The 25,093-nt window shown below is 48.0% G+C and overlaps 8 protein-coding genes across 11 annotated transcripts; 5 read left to right on the forward strand and 3 right to left on the reverse strand.

The window, feature by feature from the left end:
- Positions 1-2,508: 2,508 nt before the first annotated feature.
- LOC9643332 (auxin response factor 11) lies at positions 2,509-3,907 on the reverse strand. 2 transcript variants are annotated; one of them, XM_002963076.2, is made up of 4 exons: positions 3,708-3,907; positions 3,024-3,625; positions 2,763-2,947; positions 2,509-2,711 (listed from the first exon to the last, which is right to left on the reverse strand). In XM_002963076.2, the coding sequence occupies exons 2-4, from the start codon at positions 3,579-3,581 to the stop codon at positions 2,585-2,587; spliced, it is 870 nt and encodes a 289-aa protein (XP_002963122.1). In that variant the 5' UTR covers positions 3,582-3,625; positions 3,708-3,907; the 3' UTR covers positions 2,509-2,584. The 2 variants fall into 2 exon arrangements, with proteins under 2 accessions (XP_002963122.1, XP_024520183.1); XM_024664415.1 differs by having other exon boundaries at positions 3,024-3,907.
- LOC9643333 (5-exo-hydroxycamphor dehydrogenase) lies at positions 3,897-5,817 on the forward strand. The gene is made up of 7 exons (XM_002962672.2): positions 3,897-3,924; positions 4,111-4,376; positions 4,446-4,514; positions 4,591-4,775; positions 4,832-4,958; positions 5,019-5,096; positions 5,157-5,817. The coding sequence occupies exons 1-7, from the start codon at positions 3,897-3,899 to the stop codon at positions 5,571-5,573; spliced, it is 1,170 nt and encodes a 389-aa protein (XP_002962718.2). The 3' UTR covers positions 5,574-5,817.
- Positions 5,818-8,089: 2,272 nt separating this feature from the next.
- Positions 8,090-10,619, forward strand: LOC112341347 (WEB family protein At5g55860-like). The gene is made up of 4 exons (XM_024661280.1): positions 8,090-8,169; positions 8,232-8,369; positions 8,421-8,595; positions 8,658-10,619. Exons 2-4 carry the CDS (start codon positions 8,278-8,280, stop codon positions 10,617-10,619), a joined length of 2,229 nt encoding a protein of 742 aa, XP_024517048.1. The 5' UTR covers positions 8,090-8,169; positions 8,232-8,277.
- LOC9661615 (DEAD-box ATP-dependent RNA helicase 21) lies at positions 10,592-14,895 on the reverse strand. Of its 2 annotated transcripts, XM_024659904.1 has the most exons (24): positions 14,274-14,895; positions 14,148-14,207; positions 13,974-14,053; positions 13,876-13,922; positions 13,675-13,820; positions 13,511-13,620; positions 13,374-13,452; positions 13,286-13,327; positions 13,114-13,233; positions 12,988-13,050; positions 12,754-12,919; positions 12,601-12,687; positions 12,472-12,554; positions 12,355-12,420; positions 12,246-12,301; positions 12,090-12,168; positions 11,980-12,039; positions 11,735-11,922; positions 11,535-11,685; positions 11,395-11,475; positions 11,275-11,338; positions 11,132-11,217; positions 11,001-11,070; positions 10,592-10,943 (listed from the first exon to the last, which is right to left on the reverse strand). In XM_024659904.1, exons 1-24 carry the CDS (start codon positions 14,859-14,861, stop codon positions 10,891-10,893), a joined length of 2,625 nt encoding a protein of 874 aa, XP_024515672.1. In that variant the 5' UTR covers positions 14,862-14,895; the 3' UTR covers positions 10,592-10,890. The 2 variants fall into 2 exon arrangements, with proteins under 2 accessions (XP_024515672.1, XP_024515676.1); XM_024659908.1 differs by lacking the exons at positions 13,114-13,233; positions 13,286-13,327; positions 13,374-13,452; ... (4 more) ...; positions 14,148-14,207; positions 14,274-14,895 and having other exon boundaries at positions 12,754-12,933; positions 12,988-13,048.
- A 95-nt stretch (positions 14,896-14,990) lies between these two features.
- On the forward strand, positions 14,991-19,376 carry LOC9643334 (subtilisin-like protease SBT4.12). Of its 2 annotated transcripts, XM_024661447.1 has the most exons (12): positions 14,991-15,118; positions 15,190-15,237; positions 15,306-15,512; positions 15,563-16,713; positions 16,768-16,859; positions 16,919-17,169; positions 17,237-17,345; positions 17,405-17,888; positions 17,945-18,045; positions 18,109-18,460; positions 18,507-18,729; positions 18,787-19,376. In XM_024661447.1, the coding sequence occupies exons 4-12, from the start codon at positions 16,633-16,635 to the stop codon at positions 19,311-19,313; spliced, it is 2,220 nt and encodes a 739-aa protein (XP_024517215.1). In that variant the 5' UTR covers positions 14,991-15,118; positions 15,190-15,237; positions 15,306-15,512; positions 15,563-16,632; the 3' UTR covers positions 19,314-19,376. The 2 variants fall into 2 exon arrangements, with proteins under 2 accessions (XP_024517215.1, XP_024517210.1); XM_024661442.1 differs by having other exon boundaries at positions 15,563-16,859.
- Positions 19,377-19,860: 484 nt separating this feature from the next.
- Positions 19,861-21,639, forward strand: LOC112341351 (pentatricopeptide repeat-containing protein At4g02750-like). Its single transcript, XM_024661287.1, has one exon. It carries the CDS (start codon positions 19,861-19,863, stop codon positions 21,637-21,639), a length of 1,779 nt encoding a protein of 592 aa, XP_024517055.1.
- Positions 21,640-22,061: 422 nt separating this feature from the next.
- Positions 22,062-23,852, reverse strand: LOC112341413 (uncharacterized protein sll0103-like). The gene is made up of 2 exons (XM_024661457.1): positions 22,442-23,852; positions 22,062-22,381 (listed from the first exon to the last, which is right to left on the reverse strand). The coding sequence occupies exons 1-2, from the start codon at positions 23,850-23,852 to the stop codon at positions 22,143-22,145; spliced, it is 1,650 nt and encodes a 549-aa protein (XP_024517225.1). The 3' UTR covers positions 22,062-22,142.
- A 353-nt stretch (positions 23,853-24,205) lies between these two features.
- Positions 24,206-24,800, forward strand: LOC9661617 (pathogenesis-related protein 1C). The gene has a single exon (XM_024662156.1). It carries the CDS (start codon positions 24,230-24,232, stop codon positions 24,731-24,733), a length of 504 nt encoding a protein of 167 aa, XP_024517924.1. The 5' UTR covers positions 24,206-24,229; the 3' UTR covers positions 24,734-24,800.
- Positions 24,801-25,093: the final 293 nt, after the last annotated feature.

Genomic DNA, 25,093 nt, shown 5'->3' on the forward strand with positions numbered 1-25,093 from the left:
TCCAAAAGTATAGTAGGGATATAGTAGGGATAGTGAGGTCTAGGAATCAATCTTGAAAAAACTCTCCAATGGTGCTTCCAAATTGACTTAAAGTTGAGACTAGGGCTTAAAAGCCTTAGGCGGGAGAGTGAGCATGGACTCAAGTGGTGTTAGAGGGGCCACCTAAGGAAATGCTCAAGAGTAGCTCCCACTCCCAAAAGGGAAATTGATTACAATGCTCTCGACTCATATGAAGTGGTGCCCCACTTGAGTACCTTATGCCTCATTAATCCTTACCCTTCCTAGAGGTTTAGGCCTTCCTTTCAAAATAGAAATGGGGGAATAAAGGTACCCATATCAGGTTATTTGGCTATGATGTTTTCTTTTGGTGTTCTGAAGTAAATATTGCACCCAAGGCTTGGGATTTATAGAGTCTTATAATCAAATTTTATTATAACAAAGGATGTTAAAAATTTGGAAACTTAGTGTGTTTGGCTACTTATCCTTGCAGGGAGTATAGCCGAACCTTAAGTCCAGTCTAACCCGGGGAGGGGGATTGAGAGAGAATTTGGGAATTTGTGAATGGATGGTTAACACTTTGTTGCTCATGTAGTGAGTTGTTAAAACCAAATAAAAGTTAGTACAATAGACAAGAACCTTGGCGAGGGAACTTAATTAAAGCCAAGGCCATGGTGGTCAGATAAATGAAGTAAGTTAGCAAATTGGGAAGGAAAAATTTGTGGCTTATAATAAACCCTATGCCCATAAACGTACTTCAAATCAAATATAATCATATTTAAAAAAATGAGTACACCATAAAAAAGCTAGCTATCTTATACACGTATATCACCAACTCCAAAGTATTAATTAATAGAGTATTACTATTAACTGTTTTGACAATCTCTTTTATTGCGCCACTAAATTCAATATATAGAATATTATACTCCCAATTGATCCTTGGCTTCTTGTCATAAAACAATTCCTTCCCAAAAATAACATATGCGCGACCAAGATCCATAACTTGAAATGAAAGATGGTCAAGAATCCCCTAAACGGTCAAAAGAATATTCAAAGCCTATTCACCATAAACACAAATGCTACATCCATATTACCATAACCACCTTGTAGATTACCAAGCTTTTTTCCACAAGCAAACCAAGTTTCTTTACCACTTTGGAACTCAAAAAGTTGTGTGTAGCATTTAGATTGAAAAGACTACTAATTGCACTACCCTAAATGTCCCTTTTGGCTTTCACAAGTTAATTGCATATAAAACTATCAAGCTCTATAGAGTTGATATGAACTTGAAATTTAAATTCTTGAACTTTCGCTATAGATGTGGAAAAGCCACTATAGCAAATGCCTAAACCATATCTATGATGGATTCCACCACATTTAACTTAACATTCTTTAATCTTTTCATAAAAAGATAATCCTTGCTTTGATATTTAGCCTTATAACAATAAAAACAATTGCCCTCCACCTTATTTTTCTCTTGTTGGTCTAAACTAAACTTCTTAGCCTCATTGCTATCTCCATTCTTCAAACCATGACATAATAATAGTTGTTTTTTTCCTGAATATGAAGTATTAGCTAGCTGATCATCACATTAACTACCTAGTAGACCATTCCGGTAACTAGAGTTGACTGATAGTTTTGGCAAAAAAATCTAAGCGTTAATGATAGCATTAATTAATGTTGCTAGAAAATCCTTCTTAACCTTCTACTACATATCCACTAAACTTAAACCTTTGATGAAACATTACACTTTTAACAACTCATTATAAGTGTCTAACACAAAGATCATAGAACTTACGAGCATATGTATCCAAAGACAAAGTCCCTTACCTAATTTCTAATAGTTGGTTCACAAAATCAATCTTATAAATTTTTTGTCAAATAAAGTCAAATTTTGTCAAATTTTTTGTCAAATCACTCTAAGAAGTTGATTTTGGATTAGTTTTGATGTAATTCTTCCACTATGAAAAAGTATAGCTTGTAAATTTCATCATAAAAAAAGCAATTTTCATCTTATCTTCAAAAGGGCTATGAGACCAATTAACTTTCACCAACCAAGAAATAACCTCTTAACTATCACAAACATTTAGTGATGACTTTCATTCCATAATACCACAATCCTCAACATGCTTAACGTACCAATGATAATCACATATATGACATTGATTTAACCCTGAAAGGTTTATGTAAAATAAATAATCTTTAATTTGATGGAATCCTTAACCTCTTTAATGTTACTTTGAACTTTAATGACCTTGTTACACAATGACATCAATAAAAGTCCCCAAAAGAACACACTACTTTAATGCCAATGAAACAAACAAGGCTAAGCCAACCTCCCAACCCTATAGGCCATAAAATGTTCTTAGAATATTCTTGTGGTTTGTGTCACTATTGCATTCAGTCTAAGGCCATCTAACATGTTGCTTGAAGCAAATGTTACTATGTTCTAACTGATAGCATAGCAGGTGATACATTTTTGCATAGCCTACTAAACTCCTCAACAAGGGCTTTAATGACAATCTAGTGCCACCGTGCCCTCTGATAATTTATAGATAAGAAGTGATGAATATTCTTAATTATGATTTTAGGGCATGTTGAGGGTTTTAGTTAGACAAGTCGACAGCGGTGTTCCAGCGTACTCTTCGCTGGTGTAAATCGCAACCTCGGATGGCGAGATGATTCTAATGCCACGGACAGAGCTCACGAATTCCCTGAAGGAAAGTGCTTGGGTGAGAATTCTGGAAACTGATTATAGAACTTACTCCCAGCGATCGTCCCCTACAAGAAGGATGTCACCGTCATTGTCCATGTAAACTAGCTGCCAGTGTGAGCTTTGATCCAGCTGACCCTCGAGACCAAACATCCTGGCTAGCTCGCTTCGCAGCTCTGCGTAGCTGTTAAACCTTGCGATGTTTAGTGACCTTCCAATGGAACCCAGCTTCAATACCTAGGATCATGAATCGATCCATAAGCAACTCCCAAGCCCGTCATAGCCACGAAATTTGAAAGATATTTGCACTTACCTTCGTGTAGGATCGAGGCTTCATCTGTTTGAAGCTGGAAGAAACTCTTTGAGCGTTTTGATCGTGGTGATCTCCTCGAGCTCCATGAGCTGCACGTCCCTGTGAGCTATACAAGCTTTGCCTTGAAGAGGTAGCACCTCCATCGCCCAGAGCTGGCATCGATGATGACGTAGTTTCGTTCTCATGGAACTGCGTCTCAAGGAATGGAAATCCAAACGGTTGAGCCTGGGAAGCCGCTGGATGATTCACTGGAGGTTGCAAACTCTTGCCACCGAGCTGGAAGTAGTAGTGCTGGTGGTGATCGTAGCGAGTTTGAGGCCTAATGCTTTGGAGCTGCCAAGGCTGGAGTAGCCCGGACTCTACTGCATGCTGCGCCTTGATTTGCTGGAGCAGTCTAGCATCGAAATTCTGCAAGGAATCCACCGCTTCGGGAAGACTACTACTCACCGCCACCGCGGATCCATAATCGCTGGAGGTGGATGAATTCACTAGAGCTGCTGCGTAGCTGCTGGTCCAGTGATTCCCGGTATAGTTGTGGTCCTCCTTGTTAGAATCCATCTATCCATGTTCTACACGGCGAAATATCGTCCTCGACGAAGATCCTAGCAGCGAAACGATGACGATTCCACACAAATCAACATCTTAGGAGCTGGAATCCACTCACATTCTCCCTGGATAACCTACCATTGCTCGATCTTGATCTTGCAAGCGGCGATGCTAGCGCTGGCCGCGGCGCCTCGACGCATGGAATGCCATGGACATACCGGCGCGATCGATCGCGCGCCGCGTCGTCGATCAATTCTTTCTTTCTCGAAAACCTAGCGCGGTGAGGGGGAGAGAAAGAAAGAGCGAGAGCTTCGTCTAGGACGGAAAATGTCCCATCTGACCGAGAGAGGAAGAGGTGGATATTCGCTCGCCGCCGTACAAGCCTCCTAGGTGATGGTGCCACAAACCATATAAATTTACACGCACTGCTTGACAAATGTGGAGCACTTGTCGGTGCCGATAGATTTGGCGGCAACTTGCCCTAAAAGCCCCTTTCAAAAAGATGCGCTGCTAAAACCCCGAATATCCACAAATATTTTAGGGTTTATTGAAATGATTCTCGAGAACACGTGCATCTTGCTCCACGGCGATGGCGCCCTGGCGCTGGAGCGCTCCAGGATCAGCAGCGGCGACATGGAATCCGGCTCGGTGCTGCTGCGGATGATCGCGGCCGAGGTATGTGGCACTGACGTTCATCTCAAGCATCGCCGCCTTGATACCGTGCCCTATCCGATCATCCCCGGGCATGTTGCTGTGGGGCGAGTCGTGGCCATGGTTGGCTCGGTCAGGGACGTGGATGGAATGCAGGTAACCACGGATGTTTCACCCGCATTCTTGTTATTTGCGATGATTTTTGCTAATCTTTTGGGCTATCAGATAGAAGAGGGAGCAGTGGTCACTTACTTGGACGTGATCGACACTTGCAATTCTTGCGTTTCATGCCTGGTACATTTTTTCTTTTCTTTTTGTTTGTATCCCCATTCGTATTTTTTTGGTTCTCGCTGTTCTATTGCTCTTCCAGGTGGACAAAGAATCCACTCGCTGTCCGAAAAGACGTGTCCTGGGAATCACTTGCCGTGCGGATCCTCGCGACGTAAAAGGCCTGTTAGGTGGCTGGTCTTCTCACATTTATCTTCCTCCCAATACCAAAATCATACGTTTGCCAGAAGTTCTTCCTCCTCGGGTCTTCATGGCTGGAGGATGCGGGTACGTTTTTGTGCTTTCCGCTGTAACTTTTGACTCGTCGATGTGCTGCTGGATAGGCTGCCGACTGCTTTGCATGCGATCGAGCGAGCTGGTATCAAGCTCATGGACCGTGTTCTAGTCCAAGGATCCGGCCCTGTTGGCTTGCTGGCAGCTCTCCTGGCACGTCTGAGTGGAGCACTCCAGGTACTTTCAAGCTCCACCTTCCATGTCGAGCCCATCATAAAAATCCCGATGGCATCACAGGTGATCGTGACGGGGGCTCCGGAACATCGCTTGGAAGTAGTGAAGAGATTCGGGATTGACTCTACAGTAAACATCGAGGTGAGAAAAGTAACCACAGAAAACAACATCTGTGATTAATGATTTTCCTGTCTCCTCCAGAAAGCGGCACCAAGTGAGAGAGTGGCTATAGTGCGGGATTTGACAAACGGCCGAATGGCGGACGTGGTGATTGAAGTGACCGGACGGCCCGAGGCCATTCCCGAGGGGATGAGCTTCTGCCGAGACGGTGGGACTTACGTTGTGGTGGGGCAGTACACGAACAACGGAGACGCTGTCGTCAATCCCCATCACCTCATCAACAGGAAGCATCTCACGGTGAAAGGGTGCTGGGGGTCGGACTTTAGCCACTTTTACAAGGGAGTCCAGCTCATGGCCAAGCACGTCGATCTGCCTTGGGACTCGGTCATCTCCCAGACGGTGAGGCTTGGGGATGTGGAGAAGGCGCTCCTACAGGTGGAGAAGCTGGGCATTTTCAAGGCGCTGGTTGAGGAGCCCGAGGCCGAGAAGGCGTCGTGATCGCGTTATTGATGACAGAGGCCTCCTCGCTCGGGGACACGATCTGACAGGAGGAACCCATCGACTTGGAAGTCACGGTAAAGAAAAGCTTGACTTTGATGGGAGAATCGCTCTCGTCGTATTCACAGCTCTCGTGGTGGCACTGTTATGGATTGGCGAGATCTTCCTCGGAGTGGAACTCTTAAATTTTATCTTCAAGTGCCACGTCACTATAGTATATACTAATGCCACGTCACCCGCTAAATGCCACGCCACCATTTAATTAGTGCCCCACGTCATCCGTTAAATTTACTTTATCCACTGGTATATGCTAATGAAGGTTCTTTTTTGAATTTTAGGTCTGGGAAGGGTGGTAGCGTGCGAGAGAGAGGGAAGAGGGTTTTAGGGTTTTGATGATCGAGGGAATGGATAGCGCCTGGCTGTGCGGGCGCGATGTCGGTGATGGGGACGAGTTTAGGGTGCGATAATCTGCAGCGCGCGCTGAGGTAAGATCGCTGCGAAACCCTGGAGCGATGTCTTGATCTGGTCTCCCTCTTGCAGCGCCAGTGAGGGATTGTTGTCTAGGATGAGAGGGAATCCACAATGCGGCGTAGGGAATGGCATGGAGCATTGTCCAGCATGTCAGGTGAGAGAGATTTGGAACCCTTGCTTCTTTCTCTGTATCATATGCTTATGCAAGTTTCCTTGTTGTGTTCTTGACAGGACGATGAAGAAATCCCTGTTAGGACGTATGTAGGATGACCAACAGTGCTTCACTCGGGCGCAATGGCTGTCCAACTCGAACGAGCATGGAGAACATCAAGCAGCCAAAGTATGGATATGCCCGTGCAAGAGGAGAGCTCCAGCGTGGTGGCTCACGGGCAAGATCACACGAAGCTCAAGCGTCTCCGTTGCCCAAGAGCCCACAGCACCACCATCACTCCAAGGTTTCAAAGGCGAAACGCATGCGTTTTCTCACGAAGTCGGACAAAGGCTGGAGTTGGCTGTCGGTGCAAATGCGTGACGTTGCCTCGGAGGTTAAGATGGGAATGGCCAGGAAGGGAGAGCTTCCACAGGAATTGGTGCAAGCACTCTGGGGCCGTCAAGGCCCCGGGTCGTGTTGCAAGGGACAGGAAGCACTGCTTGATCACAAGCTCGAGAAGAAGCTAAAGCCCAAGGGAAAAGGAAAGCCAGGACGTAAGCCACAGAAGCCTGACACCAGGGTCTATCCTGACGAGGATGATAAAGTTCTTGAGGATGATGCTCCAAAGGTACGTTTCTTTTCTCTTGTTCTTTTATGTTATCTATACAGCGGGCTGATCGACAGCATGTGATGCAGACACGCAAAAGTAGGCAGAAGAAAATTCCTGAAACCTTGATGGACGTGCTGCTGGCAAAATGGGTTTATTTTGACCATTCGCATGCGGATGTGTCGCAGGTTCGCTCGTTGTTTTTTTTTCTGGCTTGCTTTACATATGGTTCAGTGCTTGCTTTATGTCACAGGTTGATAAGCACATCCACGCAAAGTATTGTGAGAATGCTTTTGGTCACTTCCTTTTCCCCGATGGCCGACAAGTTCATGGTTCTTACAGCGTTCCCTTGAGCTACTTGGTTCAAGAGCTACGGAAGCTGCTGACACACCTCAGAAGCAAGATTGTCAACACGCATTACAAGGTACGTAAACAACTCTTTGTTACTCGTGGTTCAATGCTTTTCATTTTTACAGGATCTGCCTATTTTCAGTCCGCCAGAGCAACAAATCCTACCCGAGTTTGAGCCTCCAGAAATGAAGCCTTTGCCACAGCTGTATCCCATAGACGGCCTTCTTTCCATTCCAACCGAAGAATCCGAGGGGATTGGTCCTACCCTTGAGCTCCCGGTCTTTGAAGCCCCTGTTCCCAAAGAACTTCCTGCGCTTGATTTGCCACCCCCTCTCCGCGTCTCACCTTTGAAAATTCCGCCTCAGCCAATCTTTCTGGAAGATGAAAACAGCATCGACAGAACCTTATACAAGGAAGATCCTCTGCCAACTTACTATGCCCCTGAGAAACTTCCTTTGCCTCAATGGGTGGAACCAAAACTTCTCGACTTCCCGAGTGCTCCAATTCCTATGAAGGTTCCAGTTTTACCGATGCCAATTATGGAGGCCCTTCCGCCATTTGTTGCTCCGATTCCTGAACCTCGGCCTTGTGAAAAAGCCTACTATGCTGTCGACGAGAGCTTTGGTCCCTGTTGTTGCGAGGGGAAGTGCATGCCAAATGTCGACATGTATGCTAGGAAAGGCAAGCCTTGTCAAGCCAAGCCGAGAGCTCTCCTTCCTTATCCAGAGTCACCTTATCCTCTGCCTCTAGTGTTGAAACCCGAACCCGTTTTCCTACCACCTGTAGGCGAGCCACTTCCAGAATTCCATCCTCCCGCATTGAAAGTAAGGCCAGCTTACGTTCCACCACCTCCGCTCGTGTTGCCTCCATGGAAGCCACCTCCAGCTCCGGATCCTATAGGATATCTTGCTGGACAGAGGCCTATATTCCTTATAGACGCCAGTGGAACCATGGCTAAAGGAGGTATGAAAATGGCTCATGACATCCTGGCTGCGGTTTTTTCTCCCGGGGGCCAGGTGAGTATGTCACACATTGGCTTTTGATCAAGTTAGTTACTGAGTTTGCTGATGTTTTGCAGGTTGCCATAGCAGCAACTCATTTCGACATTATCATGTACTCGTTTGATGCCTGGAGTTACGCTTCCATGGAGAACTACAGGCTGTACAAACAAAACACCAGAAACACTGCGTCACCCCGGTTCTGGAGTCCTCAAGAGGTGAGAAATGGTATTTTTCTGTCATTCTGCTAAACGCAAGGGAACATTCAGGCAGGCAATGATAGAGAAAACGCCTGCCAGCCTTGAGGAGGCGCTGAACTGGGCATTGCGTTGGGGAGCAGGAGGCCCAACGAATCTGCTGAAGGCTCTCGATGTTTCTTTTAGTCGGAGCTTTTGTGATTGCATATATCTTCTCACTGATGGAAAGCCAGACAAGCCTGTTCTGGTATGGTTTCTCTTTTGTTGCTTTAGAAGTTTATTTGACATTAACTATTGTCATTGTCTCAGGTGATGCAACAAATCAAGAAGCTTCTAAAGATGCAAGGCGCTGTCACCCCCCTGTACACAGTTGGATTGGGAACGACGAAGTATGGAGAACGTTTCCTGCAGAGGATCTCCGAGCTAACTGGAGGCGTTGTAAGACATGTCGACCGGAATTGGGCAACAAAACCGCCGCCAGTGTCAGGGGTGGCTCTGGAAGACATGCTGTGGGCTAAATCCATCATAGAAGGCGAGCAACGGAGGAACATCGTTCGTGGTATAGTTGAGACGATACACGACCTTGAGGAGAAAGTGAGGCTACGTTACGACAAGGAAAGAAACGCACCTCGGCTAGCAGCTTATCAGAAGAATCAGAAGAAAATGGAGGAAGACTACGAGGCGCTTATAAAGTCAATTGACGAAGAGAACGAAGCATTGCTAGCGGCTGCAAAGAGGAAGTACGAGGACGGCTGCAAAGATATCATTGCAAGGAACATGGTGCTGCACGACTTTGCCAGGGAGAAGTGGTTGGAGGAGTGCCGGCGTGTCGAGCAGCTGAATCAACGCGCTGTAGAAGAAATCGAGAAATGGAAGCGCCAGGTGAAGCACATTGACGAAGAGAACGCAAGGCTGGCAGCCGAGGCCAAAAAGCAGTACGAGAAGGACGTGAAATGGGTGGAGGAAATGAACGCGCTCAGTCTGAAGCGAGCAATGGAAGAGTACGAGGCCGATTGTCTCAAGAAGAAAACAGCATTCGAGTTTAAAGTCAAGGAGACCGAGAGGCAACAAAAGGAGATGGAAGAGACAGTCGCGACCAGGAACAGGATCAACCAGGAGAACCACGCAAAAATGGTGGCCGAGATCACTCAGACGAACAAAGAAACAACAGAGAAAGCTCACGCGGATCACGCAGCGAGGGTGGCGTACATCGAGTCGGAAAACGCGCGCATCAAAAAGGAGTCGGAGGACGCATTCCAGAGCACCTACGACAAAGTAAAGCTGGAAAACGCTCGACGAGTAGCGGCTCTCAAACAGAAGATCCAAGACCTCAAAGAGAACAAGGAGAAGACGCTGTCGACTTACAAAGCAGAGCTCGCAGCAGCCATGGCGGAGCACGAGGCACAGTCCAAGAAGTTTGCCAAGCTCAACCAGGAGACCGAGGAGCGCGCAAGGGCGAACTGGAAGCTGGCGTGCGAGGCAGTGGCTGCCGAGAACATGGCGATTGCAAAGGCCGCAGTGGAGGAGTACGAGCGGCAATCCAAGTTCGTTCACGAGCAGAACATGAGGCGAGCCAGTCAGATAGCAGCAATGCTCAAGAAAAAGGCGGAGGTGGAAGCTCAAAACGAGGAGGTGACGAGGGTGAAGAAGATCCAGTGGAAGGCGGCCTGCGCACAGGCGGAGGTCGACTACGAGATGGATGTAACACGGGCGAAAGAAGAACACGAGATGCTCTCGCTGGAGGTGAATGCCAAGAACTCGGAGGCTTTCCAGGAGGCTCTGCTGGAACACAAGGCAAAGGTGGCGGCGGTGAAGAGCTACAACGAGACTATCCGCCCGTTTGTGGAGGCGTCCATCCTCGTCAAGGCGGAGATAGCACGCGTGGAGAAGTTCATTCGCTACATCGGCAATGCGTGCCTGGATCCAAACCGCAAGTCCACGGACACGGCGTCGGATCTAAACGTGCTGGGGAAGTCCGAGCAGGGAATGGAGACCAAGATCTTGGTGGAGGCGCTGCAGGAGGCTTACAGTACCAAGCGCGAGGGTGGTGACTACGTCCAGAGGCCCAGTTTCTACTCGGGCAAGGACTTCTCCGGGATGATACCGATCCATCCGCCTCGAGCACCACAGCACCACTGCCCGGACTTGGATGGCCACGTCCGGTTGAAGGAGCTGGAACTGGAGAGGTTGAGGCTCGAACTAGAGGAGATCAAAGCCGAAGAGGAAGCCAAGATATCCAAAGAGAAGGACAAGCCGCTCTTCAGATTCTAACACTTCGACCAACAGGAAAGAAGAAAAAGGTACCTGGCTCGAGGATTGTGAATACGACCGTGTACAGGGCCACCATCGTGTACAGAAGAGAGAAACAACGTTCCAGTTTTGCACGGCACATAGAGATCATCTGTAAGTTTGAGAGAAAAAAGTGTTTCGTTTTTGTAAGTTCTTAGCTAAGTTTCGGCTCTACTTATTTTTCGCCTCAAATGTGTAGAGCTTACCAACAAAAGAGAGAAAAAAAACCGGAAAACTATGTACAAGGCTCGTGTTAATGAGCATACAAGGTTTCGTTCCTCCGTAGTGGCCGGTCGGGTATAGTTCCTGTGCACGAATCAAGCGTTAGTATAAAAGTAGAGCGAAGAAAGCTATGGGCTTTACCAGGCTTGAATTTGGAGGCCTCGTGTCTCGACAGCTCTGGAGGAACAGGACTGTTGCTCTGCACAAGCATCTGCGTGAAAAGGAAACCTCTCTAAATCAGCCACAAGCACACGAGACTATCAGAGCGTTACCTGCTTTAGATCGTAAAACACTTCGGTATCTCCCAAAGTTAAGAACGTCGTGGCCACGCCAGTCTTGCCCGCGCGACCAGTACGACCTGGAAAAAATGTTTAGCTCTCAGAAACCGCGGGGAAAAACAAAAAACTAAACTTACCGATCCTGTGCGTATACATCTCGATGTTATTCGGCATATCAAAGTTAATGACATGGGCTACGTCCTGCAAACTCGACGTGAGTTGTTTTGATTCCAAGAGAAGTAGAATAAGAAACCAACCGGGATATCGATTCCACGACCAGCGACGTCGGTGGCAACGAGGCAGTTGTAGCGTTTGCTACGAAATCCTTCTAGGCTGATCTGTTAAAAACACGGACTACGTAACAAAAAGAACCAAAAAGAAAGAGGAGCCTTTGGACCTCACGCTGTTCTTGAGTTTTCCCACCGTGCAAGGTCGTCACTCGGTAGCCCAGCTTATCGAGTTGCCTTGCTAGACCGTCGGCAGCTTTCTTGGTGTTGACAAACACGATGGCCGTCTTGTCCGCAAGATCATTCAACATGCGCTGTAATCTGCAATGAAAAAAAGAGGTGAGCTCCAATAAAAGGCATATGTACAGACCTGTCGAGCTTCTCAGAATCCTTGACCATGAGAACATTCTGCGTGATGAGATCCGTTGTTTTTCCAGCAGTTCCAATTGTAACTACGACCGGATTACGTAAGTACTTCCGTGCAAGCCTTTCCACGGCAGGCGGCATCGTTGCACTAAACATGTAAGTAGTTCTGTAAATCTTTTTCTCATCCAGTTCCTACAAGAGATCAAAACAACTTAGTACGACGTTTATGAGACGCTCATACTTTCATACCGCGTCCTCGTTCTCGGGTTTGAGATTACTAGACGGCATAGCATCAAGAACACCGACCACCTGCATTTCTTGAATTAATTCTCAATTCACATAAGAATGAGAACATGTACCTGCGGCTCAAACCCCATATCGATCATGCGGTCCGCTTCATCTAGTACCACGTAGTTGCACTGATTGAGAACCGCATATCTACACAGACAGACAGACAGACACACACACACACACACACAATCGTTTCAAAGTTACAGGAAGGAGTGTCGTTCTACCTGCGTTCAAGGCAATCCAAAAGCCTTCCAGGCGTAGCAATCACGATCTCGCAACCCTGAAAGAAAAGAAAATCTTGGTAAAATGCAGCACTATATAAAAATGAGAAACCTGGCGAAGTTTAAAACCTTGCTCCTCTATTGATTGTCCTCCAACAATTGACACCACATGTATATCCTGATAAACAGCGCAACTGGAAAAATATATAAAAAGACAGCAAAATCGTACCAAATAATGTGCAAATTTCACAGTTTCTTCTTCAATTTGCTGCGCAAGCTCCCTCGTAGGAGCCATGACAACCGCATAAGGTCCTAAGAAACACTGTTAAGGATACAGAAATTATATAGAGCATAGTACCTTCGGCTTCGTTCTCTTCAGTCATGGGAGGAAGCCTTGATATGTACGTGAGCATTGGTAGCACAAACGCAGCTGTTTTGCCGGATCCTACATGCAGCAGAACAAAATAAACTGTAGAAACGAGAAAAGCAGCTCTCTGATCCGCTTTCGTACCCGTTTCCGCAATACCAATGACATCTCTTTGTTGAAGACCGAGTGGAATTGCAGCCATTTGGATGGGAGACGGATTCTTGTACCCAGCCTTGTTAACAGCCTTCAATAGCTCAGTACTAAGGCCACCTTCTTCCCAGTTCCGCATAGGCCGCGGGATGCGGGATCCCTACAACGACATTCCTGTGAGAAGAATGAACAGTTTACGCAATAGGCGCACGGATCACAGTTTTTCACCTTGTATGAGATGTTGAAATCCTCTCGGAAAATACGCCAATCTCTCTCAGTCATATCCTCGAGCTGGTCAAGCCAAGGACACAAGCTCATCTCAGTAAAGTAAAAGATTCTGTTAAGTTTCATCACCTTCTTCTCTGACCAATGCCGATCTACACGCATATCAAATGCATCGTATGCATTCGCAGCCTCTTCCTTGAGTTTCTGAGCCTTTGCTTCCTCCGGCTTTTCTTCAAGTCCCTTGGTTGCCTATCATAATTTTTCATATTAGATTCGCTTGAAGCAGTATGAAAACGCGTACCCGTATTTCAGCTCGCAGGTCCTTCTCATTCTTTGCAGCAAGCTACACAAGAAAGATCAGTCACAAAAATGTTTGACATATATCCGACCTTCTTTTGCTCCCTTCGATCCATGCCGGCACGAAATCCTCGGCCAAAAAGCAACTGTGCTTCGTGAGGATTTTGATATCTGAAAGAAGAAAAGAAGTATCAGACCTCAAACTAGAACGGCAACTTTCTGTACGTACATCGGGTTCATGTCTCTTGAAGTATCTTCTGTATTTTCCCAATCGAATGAGAATCTGAACTTTTCGCTTGGCTTCACAACACGTTTCTTTAGCTTTTTTGTTCCAAGATACTGGTCAAAAACGACGTTAGAAGGGATGGGAAATAAAACTACTAGAAATATTACCTGTTCTTTGATTGCATCCATCTCTTTCTCTCGTTCTCTGTTAGCCTGTTTCTCGACGCGTTCACGCTCCCTAACTTTTGCTTCCTCTTCCCGTTGCTCTCGGCGCTCGCGGTCTCTTTCACGTTCAAGATCTCGCTGGCGAATTTCTGAAGAAAAAAATACGTAAGAACGGAATCACCTTTCGAAAAAGAAGAAAGTTACCTTCTTGAGATTTCTGTGTTGTATACAATTTCCGCTGCTCTTCGACCCTGCAAAATATAACAGAGAGTCATATCAAGCTAAACCGCAACTCTGGCTACCTCCGCTTATGTTCGGAGGCTTCTTCTTCACGTTTTTTAAGAGCAAGTTCCTGCCTTTGCTCTTTAGTGAGAAATAACGGCTGCCAAACATGTAAAGTTACATTAACACTAGCCACGAAAAATGCAAAACCCATGCTGAGCAAAGGGAAAAAGCACAGTCGAACGAGCATTCACCTTAGACTGTTGGAGAGCATCCTCCTTGCGCTTCTTCAACATATCCTCCAAGGAAATCGGCTGGAACGAACAAACGCAAGTCTGCTAAGCACGCAAAGCAAGCGGAAAAGCGAGAAGCAACTTTACCTCTGCCCGCTTGGATTCTTCCTGAGTAGTCGTGGCAGTCGTGCCAGCAGAAGCCTGATCGTTTTCATCGTCTCCACTCTCCCCAAGTTCACCATGAATTTCCTGGGCTTCACTGGCTAGCTCATCCGACTTCTCGCTGTTTAGCACCTCCTTTCTATCCTTTCTATCTCGATCCACACTCCTACTCCTGCTCCTGGCATTCCCAGCCTTGAGACGATCACGGCTTTGGCTCCTCCTACTTCTCCTCTCTCTACTCAAGCTCCGGCTGCGGTGCCGACCCCGGTGCTGCTGCTGCTGCTGCCTCTCATTCCGCCTGGATTTGGCAGCGGCATCACAGCTAGGGCTCTGGCGCTTCTCCACGCCGCGCTTCCTCTCCGCGCTCTCGCTCCTGCTGCGCTTCCTCTCGCGATCCCGCTCCCGCTCCCTATCCCTCTCCCGCGATCCGTCGTACCTGGCGCTGTGGCCGCGATGATGCTCGTCTCTACCGCCCGGGGGGCTCCTGCTGCGAATGCGCTTCCTGGAGGATGCGCTAGGGCTGCCGCGATCCGCCATGGCCTCCCTCCCCCGCTTGCCAGCTTCGGGCGCCATGGCCACAAACCCTAAACAGGGGCCCTAGGGCTGAGTCAGCTTAATTAATCAAGAAAAAGCTATACACTTTATTACTTTAAACCCTTCCATCTATCAGTTATATATTAGGTCAAAGAGTATAGAGAGAAAGAGAGAGAGAGAGAGGAATGGCGCTTTTGGGTATGAGCACCGAGGAGTACACTTGGCTTTTCCAGCAATTCCAGCTGCCCATGGAAGAGCGCAACACCAAAGCCATCCTCATCAAGCATCTGGAGGAGGTATGGCGCTCGATCGAGCAAAGAATCATGCAAATGGATCACTGCTCTTCTCCATTCTTGTCATCTTGAAGGTCCTGAGGCTGCATGGAGTTCGCAGCAAGCTCATCTTCCGGAACAAGGTGGGAATCGTTTTCCTCCTCCTCGATCGCGATCGGCTAAGGAGCTTTTGTTCTTTGCACGATTCCAGGGCCAGATGCTCGAAGCCCTGGACAACACGAGGATGATGAGCATGATGCGCTCCACAGTGGGTTCTGTCGAGATCGCGGGAGCTCCCATCAATGCCAAAGCCGATCTCAAGGCGCTCAAGTGGAACGACGGGAAGATCCTTGAAGTGGTGAAGCTCGAGCCTCCTCAGCGAGCTCCGATCGATCCCATGGAACGAAACCCTCCAGAGGTACTTCGCCTAGAGCTTGTTTACTTCTCTAGAGTCCCGATCTTTTCCAGGCTTGAAAGAAAGGGAGAAGCGCGCGCCGGGGCATCACTCTTCTTCAATCGCTTCTATCTTCCAGCATTTTTTCTCGAAAATGTTCTTGAGCGAGCTCCAAAACCGTGATGCCGCTGTTCTATGAGAAAAACCACGATATGCTGATATGGAGCTTCTTCATATCCATGCCTTTCTGGGACGAGATCTTTACAAACACAGTGCTCAAAGGTGATGATCACTGCATATGCCCAGATCGGGGATTTGCAAACGTTGCATTCAAAAATCACTAAGGTGGCCGCGTTCTTCTCTCGAAGGATTTTTTGTGGCCCGAGCTTGAGAGACGTTTGATTTGATGCCACAAAGGAATGTTGGAATTCGATGATTTGTGCAGTTGCCCAAGCTGGGTGCTTGGAGGAGGCAACAGTGGTGCTTGAGAAGAAACCACAACACAAACAAGCTTCGTATTTTCTTCTAATGCTTCTTTACAGCGAGAAGCAAACGATCGATTATCTTATGTCAATGTTCCAGCGGCTTGTGGAGAGGAATGTTGTGGTAATGGACATTGCTCATATCAGCAAATGCCCGTGGAGGGGATTTTGGACGAACGCTCTCTGTAATTACATGCTTCTTAACAGTACGCGACCGCTTAAGACACTGCTGGATTATGGAGAATACGATGGGAGGAAGCATCATCTTGAAGTGGAGCGAGCAAGAAATTCATGGATGGAGATGGATTGGATGCGCAGCCGCAACGGAAGGAGAAATTTTTGCGTGCTGGAGAGTGGTATCATACTGTGGCACACACATCGCTGATGTGCATTTGCGCAGCTGTGATGAAGGCAAGAAGCAACGTGGCTGCTCGACAAGTGTATTCTAATGCGGAGAAGATCAATCGACTGCCGAGTTTTCTGCGAGAATCAGTGGGACAAGCACCACGGAAGAAATCGTATTTCTTCTCGTCAGTGGACCACCAGTTCTAACGAGACTGGACTAAGTGCGACCCCACCGTAGCGTCTTCGTCTTGTTCATTCTCCAGTGCTCTTAGAGGTCACTATATAACGTGGATCAAAATCCGAACTTGGAAAGCGGAATGTCCATCACTGGTCTTTTTTTCATAGTTCTAAGCATCCTCTCGTGGAACAAGGCAGCAGGCATCGAGGACGAGCGTCAGGTACTTCACGGCCATCTTTCTACATATATTTACTACTTGGTTCTGTTTTTGCAGATTTATATCGTGTACCTCGGTGGAAAAGGCAGTCGCCACAGTTTGCAGCTGGTCCACAGACACGGCAAGATTCTCGATTCTGTCACGAGCAGGCAAGAAGTGATCGTGCTCCAAAGTATAGCCCGTACTGACTTTAAAACTCACACGACAGTGAAGTCGAGTCCCCTGAGATCGTCTACAGCTACAAGCATGGATTTGATGGATTTGCTGCCAGGATGACCCCGAAGCAGGCAAAAGCTATTGCAGGAATGCGGGACGTGGTCAGTGTGTTCCCGAGCAAAACTCTGCAGCTGCATACAACGCGGTCCTGGGAATTCCTGGAAACGTTTTCGACGGGTCGCTCATACTCGAGACGCAGACTTGGAGAGGGAGCCGATGTCATCGTTGGCGTGATGGACACAGGTACATAGGTTCAAGAGTTGACAAAAGTGATATATATATATATCAAGTTACTCTCTCTTTCCTGAAGGTATATGGCCAGAGTCTGCAAGTTTCAGCGATGATGGAATGTCATCTCCTCCCAGCCGATGGAAAGGATTCTGCAACAACGCTGGTGTGAATCCCGTGAAATGCAACAAGTAAGTTTCACGATAGTACCGTTCTAAAGACGAAAGAAAACGAATTATTTATGGAGCAGCAAGATCATCGGAGCTCGTTTCTACAACGCGGAGAGCGCAAGAGATGAAATAGGCCACGGATCACACGCTGCATCCACCGCGGCTGGCAGTGTCGTCTCCAACGCGAGCATGAAGGGTGTTGGCAGTGGAACAGCCAGGGGTGGGCTTCCATCGGCCAGGCTCGCAGTGTACAAAGTGTGTGGGATCGATGGCTGTCCCATCGCAGACGTCCTCAAGGCCTTTGATGACGCTATGGACGACGGGGTGGATATATTATCTCTTTCGCTTGGTACCTCGCCGGAGAGCTACGACGAGGATGGCATCGCGATTGGAGCCTTCCATGCCATCCAGCACAACATCACTGTGGTTTGCTCCGCTGGGAATTCGGGTCCCGACGAATCGTCCGTCTACAACTCGGCCCCTTGGATTTTCACGGTCGGAGCAAGCACCATTGACAGGTCCATTGCGTCCGACGTCTATCTTGGAGATGGAAAGACTCTACGAGTGAGCAAAAAGTTGGCTTTTCTTTCTCATCACCTTTCTACTACTTCACTTCGCAGGGAACGGCCTTGAGCTTTCAAGCTCAGAAAGAACCACCTTACAGCCTCGTGCTTGGCTCTTCCATTCCTGCTAATGAATCTATCCATGCCTCAGCAGCCAGGTGAAAGTGCTTCAAACACTCTCTTTTTTGTTCTTCAATAGTGGCTCATAGCTTACTTTGCAGCACCTGTGATCCAGACAGTCTAAATCCCAAGCGAGTAGAGAACAAGATCGTCGTCTGCGAGTTCGATCCCGACTATGTTTCCACGAAAACAATCGTGACATGGTTGCAGAAGAACAAGGCCGCTGGTGCCATCCTCATAAACGACTTCCACGCAGATCTCGCTAGCTACTTCCCCTTGCCTACGACCATCGTGAAAACAGCCGTGGGAGTCGAGCTGCTATCCTACATGAACAGCACCACCTCACCAGTCGCTACACTGACACCGACAGTGGCAGAGACTTCCAGTCCAGCTCCAGTAGTTGCCGGATTCTCTTCAAGAGGTCCAAACTCCATCAGCGAAGATATAATCAAGGTACCACCTATCAATTCGTTATCAAGATCATTGGTCTTTGTTGCAGCCTGATATTACTGCTCCAGGAGTAAACATCCTTGCGGCCTGGCCGGATATCGTTCCAGCGTACTATGAGAACTACGACACGAACAAGCCCGTTTTTGTGAAGTATAACTTCGCCTCCGGAACCTCCATGGCGTGTCCTCACGTCGCGGGAGCCTTGGCCATGCTAAAGTCTGCATATCCTTCTTGGAGTCCCGCGGCTCTAAGATCTGCGATCATGACCACAGGTAACTCTCTACCACCTTTTCTCTTCCCCAGTCTCATACAAGCCTTTGAGTCTCCAGCGACAACTCAAAACGACGGCATACTCGACTATGATGGAAGCCTGAGCAATCCATTTGCTTACGGCTCCGGCCAGATCGATCCCTTGAGATCTCTAAGTCCAGGACTGGTCTACGACGCAACACCCTCCGACTACGTCGCTTATCTCTGTGCCACTGGCTACAGTGAGAGCAAAGTCAGGATGATCGCAGGAAAGAAGAACACGAGTTGCTCCATGAAGAATTCCAACCTCAACTATCCTTCCATCGCCTTCCCGAGATTGAGCGGCACACAGACCGCTACCAGGTACCTGACGAGCGTGGATTCTTCTTCGTCCTCCTCGACTTACAAAGTAACAGTCAAGATACCATCGACGCTGAGCGTGAGAGTGGAGCCAACGACGCTCACATTCTCGCCAGGAGCAACGCTGGCCTTCACTGTCACTGTTTCGAGCAGCTCCGGCAGCGAAAGCTGGCAGTTTGGATCCATAACTTGGACGGATGGGCGACACACGGTGTCCAGCCCCGTTGCTGTGAAGACCATGGCTTGATCATGATTCTTATGGAGTAGACGGGGTTGCGAGGCAGAAGAGTTGACAGCATGCCTTTCACTCCCGACGACGTTTCATGTGACTACAGAACGTTGTGGAGTGTGGGAACGAGTAGTCAGTAACATCTTCTACTTACAACATGGTCAAACGCTCAAGATTCCAGCAAATCCTTACATCCTTCTTGCTAACCTTACATTCTAGAGCAGTATCATCACCAAAAGCAAAACTCCAGATTCAAATAGTATATGAATGAACTTAAAAGACACTCGGGCTAAGGCCGACGAGAGCTAGTTTTTGAAGACATCTGTCAACTTCCAAGAACGAAAGCTTGCAGCGGTTTCTCGAAAATGTTCTCGCGATCATAACAGATTCCAGCCTTTAAGTTCCATCCAGTTTGAGTCGATTCAAACCAGGTGTTCTTTCTTGCATGATCTTGAAGAAGGTAGGGCCGCAATTTAACAGGAGTAACAAGTTTTGGAGCGACCAGTTGATCGGGATCCATGGAAGAAGAGGCGATGTTTCAAGAGCTCGCCGGGTTTTTGAGAGCATGGAAGGTCCGGACGTTTTGTCCTGGAACGCCATGCTCACGGTCTACACGCACAATGGATTCATGGAGCAAGCAAAGCATTTCTTCGATTCCATGGAGCAGCGGAGTGTGGTGTCGTGGAACATTGTCCTGTCCGCACTTGGAGAGCTCGATGATTGTTGCTACGAGAGTTTCTTCGAATCCATGCCTTGTTGGGACGTGATCTCCACAAACACGGTGCTCAAAGTTCTGACTGAGCACGGAAAAATCGTCCAAGCTCGTGATATTTTCGACAATACAAGCGAGAGGAACCTTGTGTCGTGGTCAATAATGGTCACTGCATATGCCCAGGTCGGAGATTTGCAAGCCTCCGAGAGCTTCTTTTTAAAGATGGCAGAGGGAAACACGATAAGCTGGTCGGCTATGGTGGCCGCGTATTCTTACGAAGGATTGTTTATGGCCAGAGCTCGAGAGACGTTTGATTTGATGCCACAAAGGAATGTGGTGTCTTGGAACTCGATGGTCTGTGGATTTGCCCAAGCTGGATGCTTGGAGGAAGCAGAAGTGATGCTTGAGAAGCAACCGCAACACAACCAAGCGTCGTATGTTCCTCTTTTTCTTCTCTACGGTGAGAAGAAAAGGATCGATGAACTCATGTCAATGTTCCAGCGGCTTCCGGAGAGGAATGTTGTGGTTTGGACGTCGCTCATATCAGCATATGCCCGTGGAGGGCAGTATAAAAAGGCGAACGATACCTTTGAAAGAATTCCATGCAGGAACACTGTGTGCTACAACATCATGCTTCAGATGTACCGCGAGAATCTTAATACTGAGAAAGTTGGCGAGCTTTTTGGCGACATGCCTCAGAGAAACTTGGCTTCGTGGACGACTATACTTCAAGCAAACGCGGATTCTGGTAATCTTTGCACGGCCACAACGACATTCTGGAAAATGCCGGGGTGGAGAGTGATAAGCTGGACTTCAATGGTGTGTGTGCTCGTGTCCAAGAGGAAGCTGGAAGAAGCGAAAGTTTACTTTGAGAGGTGCCCCATGCGTGATCTTATGTGTTGGAACGCTGCAATTTCAGCTTTAGCCACTGCTGGATATCTAGATCACGCAAAAGCTTTGCTCGAGAAAATCCCGGCGAGCAATAATCTGTCATGGGCAAGCATGGTAATTGCTTGTGGAGAGAATGGAAACGTGACTCAAGCCAGAGATTTAATCCCTTGGAACGCTTCTCAAGAAACATCAGTCTTGAATGCTCTGATCGTAACGCATGCCCATAATGGCCATCTTTTCGAAGCAGAAGAAATCTTCGACCAAATGCATGAGAAAAACACGGTTTCCTGGAATTCTATGATCGTTGCTTACGCTCAAAAAGGTTGCATCCAAACTGCGTTGGAGCTATCGTTCAGGATGTGCCTTGAAGGTGTCAGCTGCGAGGAGACGACAGTCACAGGGATTTTGTTTGCGTTTAGCCACGAAGGAATGCTCCAGGAGGCGCTGTCGTGGTTTAGATCCATGGCTTTTGATCACGACTTTAGACCGTCAGTGGAAAACTTCCGATGCATGGTAGACATTCTGGCGAGAATGGGAAGGATTCACGAGGCAGAAGAGTTGATTCACAGCATGCCATTCACTCCCGATGACGTTTCATGGGGAAGTTTGCTGAGTGCCTGTAGACTACAGAACGATGTGGAATGTGGGACACGAGTAGCCAGTAACATCTTCTACTTACAACAGGATCAAAAGCTCCTTAGAGCAAGTCCTTACATGCTTCTTGCTAGCATAACAAACTAGACAATGTGTATAAATATGTAATCGAAAGGAGGACAGTCGGTTTCATCCGCAATTGCTACCTCCCCTCTCTGAATTGAACAAGGTCTATTTGTTTCTCTGAAGAAGACTATCAATGATTCAAGTTTTTGCTGGTCCTCCTTCGATTGATAGACAATAGGCTTCTTGTTCTGGAACATAGCAAAGGTAATTGTATGGGCTGATTGTCCACACCAGATTTCTGAAGTAGAGCTTTGAAAACCCTCCAGTTTAATCAGCATTGATGGGAGCTCCCATCATCTTGACTGAGGAGAAAAGTCCAGAAAACGATAGCATTGCAAACTCCATAAGAAGGCCCAGTGCTTTCGGCGCTTAGGTATGGGCCGTTGACTATTTCTTGTCGTTGACCTGACCATTAGATGGGAACCGGCTGGACCTGGATCGTGTTGGGCCAGAAACGCTTGCTTTGGAGTTCGGAACACACTTATGCTTGTCAAGTTCGAGCTTTGTCAACTTGAAATCTAGATCTATCTCTTACTCTTGAATTTCTTGGATTTGTCCAGCATATCCACCATTGCCGACGTTCGGTACGACTCATCATCTGAGGGTGTCTCTTGTACCAGGCTTTCTGAAAGAACGCCACCAGTGCTCATTCTTTTAGCACTAGCACCAACACAAGGAGCTCCATTGCTCCGTGGTTTAGCACCACCACCTCTGCCCCCTCTGCCACCTCTGCCAACTTCGAAAAAGGCGGGGCGCTTCCGTGCTGATTTAAGTAACAAAATTCACAAGAGTTAGAACACAAAAGACATCCAAAATGTCTTACCTTTCGCCTGGTACGAAGCTCGCTGGTTGCAGTGAGAATTCCCGTTGGCAAGCAGCACAGCATGTCCCTCGGAGTGGTAATAGTCCCCCTTCATGCACTGGATCAGCTCGTCGAGTTCTCTCACCAATCTCCTGGACAAGCCATCGCCAGCTCCAAACGCTCGGGAGCTCTCAATCTTCTGTTTCACGTCCACCAGCACTTGCTTTGCCGACGCCAAGCTGCCAGACCCCAGCTTACGAGCGGCAGCCATCGCCTTCGAGGCACTCACACGGTTCTTCTGCCTGTCCACCTCGATCTTTGTCGCCTCCTCTTCTTCGCCAGCTTTGAGCTCCTGGATCACCAAGCTCGAAGTTGCAAGCTGCTGGGTCTTGTTCGACTGCCCAGGGTCTTGAAAGCTTCCCTCAACTTTGAGAAGTTCCATCGACAAAGAGCTCGAGTCGGAGCTAGGCAGCAAGAGCCCCACCAGGATATCTCTCTCCTCTTCCGCATACAGGGATCCAAGCTTCACTGTCGCAGCTCGATCGCCATCCATGGCCGTCGTCCCGGCGGTGGCTTCCACACTCCTGATCTTCGCTCCGCCACTCGCCTCGATGCAGACTTCCACTTCCTGTGCCACCACGCTAAGCAGCCCGCCAATGCACTGAGCAAACGCGTGCTGGACGGTGGACTCCTCTTGCACGTAGCAAAAGCTGCCGCCTGTGGCCTCGGCGATGCTGAGCATGGCCTCGGGATCATGGTCACTTCCAAATCCAAAAGTGTGCACTGGAACTCGCTCGATCCCATTCTCGAGGTAGGAATCAACAGGAAGAACTTTGCATCGCTTGAACGTGATCGCATTGTCCATCCCGTCCGAGAGAAGCATGATGCTCGACACCGGGTTCCTGTTCCTGCGCCGCGAGAGAAGATCGAATCCAGCCTTTAGCCCCGGACGGATCTCGGTCCCTCCCAGGGTCCGCAGCTTCTCCACTGCACTGAGTGCCGCCTCTCGACCGTCGTGGGTCATCCTCTTGAGACCGAGATGGACTTTGGGCTCGTCCGAGAAGGAGACGATCGCGAGGCGGTCCTGCTGTCGCAAATTCCGGATCACAAACTCCATGGCGGTCTTGACGAGCTCCAGCTTCTGGCCGCGCATGCTGCCGCTCACGTCCAGCACTGTCACCAGATCGACCGGGGCGCGAGCATCGGCGGCGGCCAAGCTATCGTCTTTGGGAGCTTTGAGATGAACGAGCGCTGTAAAGCATCGCTCTTCTTCTTCTTCTTCTCCCCTGGCCTTGATCTTGTCGACCTCGCCGATGATCTTGAGCTCCGGCTGCTCGCCAATCACTAGCCAGCCTAGCTCCTCGCTAAGATGGACGATCTCGTCTTCCTGGAGCGCGCTGCTTACCTCGGAATTCTCAAACCCTGCCGCCATGTTCTCTACCTATGACCTAATCGAAGAGAATCATATACTTGCATACTTTTCTTGGTATATTCGTTAATTTGTAGGTCATCTTTATTCTTGATGATCTATAGAACTATTTAAGTTCCCAGCAACCATCTTGTGGAATTCTGGAAGGTCATGCCGGTTAAGTCAAGTCACTGACCCATCTCTTGTCATTGATAAAGAAAAAAATGAGCATAACGACGTGGAAAATCACATGCGAGCAACTTTAAGAAGAAATGTATTTGCCGTATCCAAAGGGAGATCCCCACGCCTACTCTCTGCTTTATAAGAGGATGGTCTCCCACAGTAAGTTTTCGTGCTCCTATACTTTTTAGTTGTGCAATCCGCGTTCTAGTTTGATCGCTATGGGGGGAGTTCTTCGTGCAACTCTAATGGTTGTTGTGATCTATGGCACTGGATTTCTCCACGCAGGTCTTGCAAGCACGGAGAGTGATCTTGTCAACGCACACAACTCCGCGAGATCTGCTGTTAGTGTTCGTCCGCTGGTTTGGAGCACGCAAGTTGCCTCGTATGCGCAAAACTGGGCCTCGACTCTCCAGGCGAGCTGTCAAATGGTCCACTCTAGCGGGCCGTATGGCGAGAACTTGTATATGTGGAGGGGGAGCGATGGCTCGGTGGCGCCTCCAGCCACGGACGCAGTCAAAGAATGGGTGAAGGAAAAGGCTGATTACAATTACGCATCAAACACTTGTGCTCCGGGCAAGGAATGCAGGCACTACACTCAGGTTGTGTGGAGGAACTCGACGCGAGTGGGATGCGCTCGAGTGAAATGCAATGGTGCGAATGCGTACATTGTGAGTTGCAACTACGATCCACCAGGCAACGTTGGAGGCCAGAAACCTTACTAAAGATCGATATGAAAATAGTTATGTATGAAATAAAGATGAAAGATCAATAAATTTGCTCTTCTGCCTTCATGCTACCAACGAAGGGATTGAAGACGTCAAGCAACACCATTCTGCTAATCAGGTAGAAAGCAATTCTTTTCTTGTTTCTTATTTCTTAGTGACTCAGATAAACTGGAGGACGTGGGAAGTTCTTGTATGGGACGTGTTTGTACTGAATGGAGCGATATCATTGTGGGAGATGTCATAAACGATTGGTTATCTTCTCAAAAATTAGAAATTAAATAATTTGAGTGCTTTTTATTTATTAATCACATTGATAACTTGTAATAAAATTAATCTTGTGTTATAAATTATAAACAT

The sequence above is a fragment of the Selaginella moellendorffii genome, unplaced genomic scaffold, assembly GCF_000143415.4.
Source record: "Selaginella moellendorffii unplaced genomic scaffold, v1.0 SELMOscaffold_2, whole genome shotgun sequence".
Classification (NCBI taxonomy): domain Eukaryota; kingdom Viridiplantae; phylum Streptophyta; class Lycopodiopsida; order Selaginellales; family Selaginellaceae; genus Selaginella; species Selaginella moellendorffii.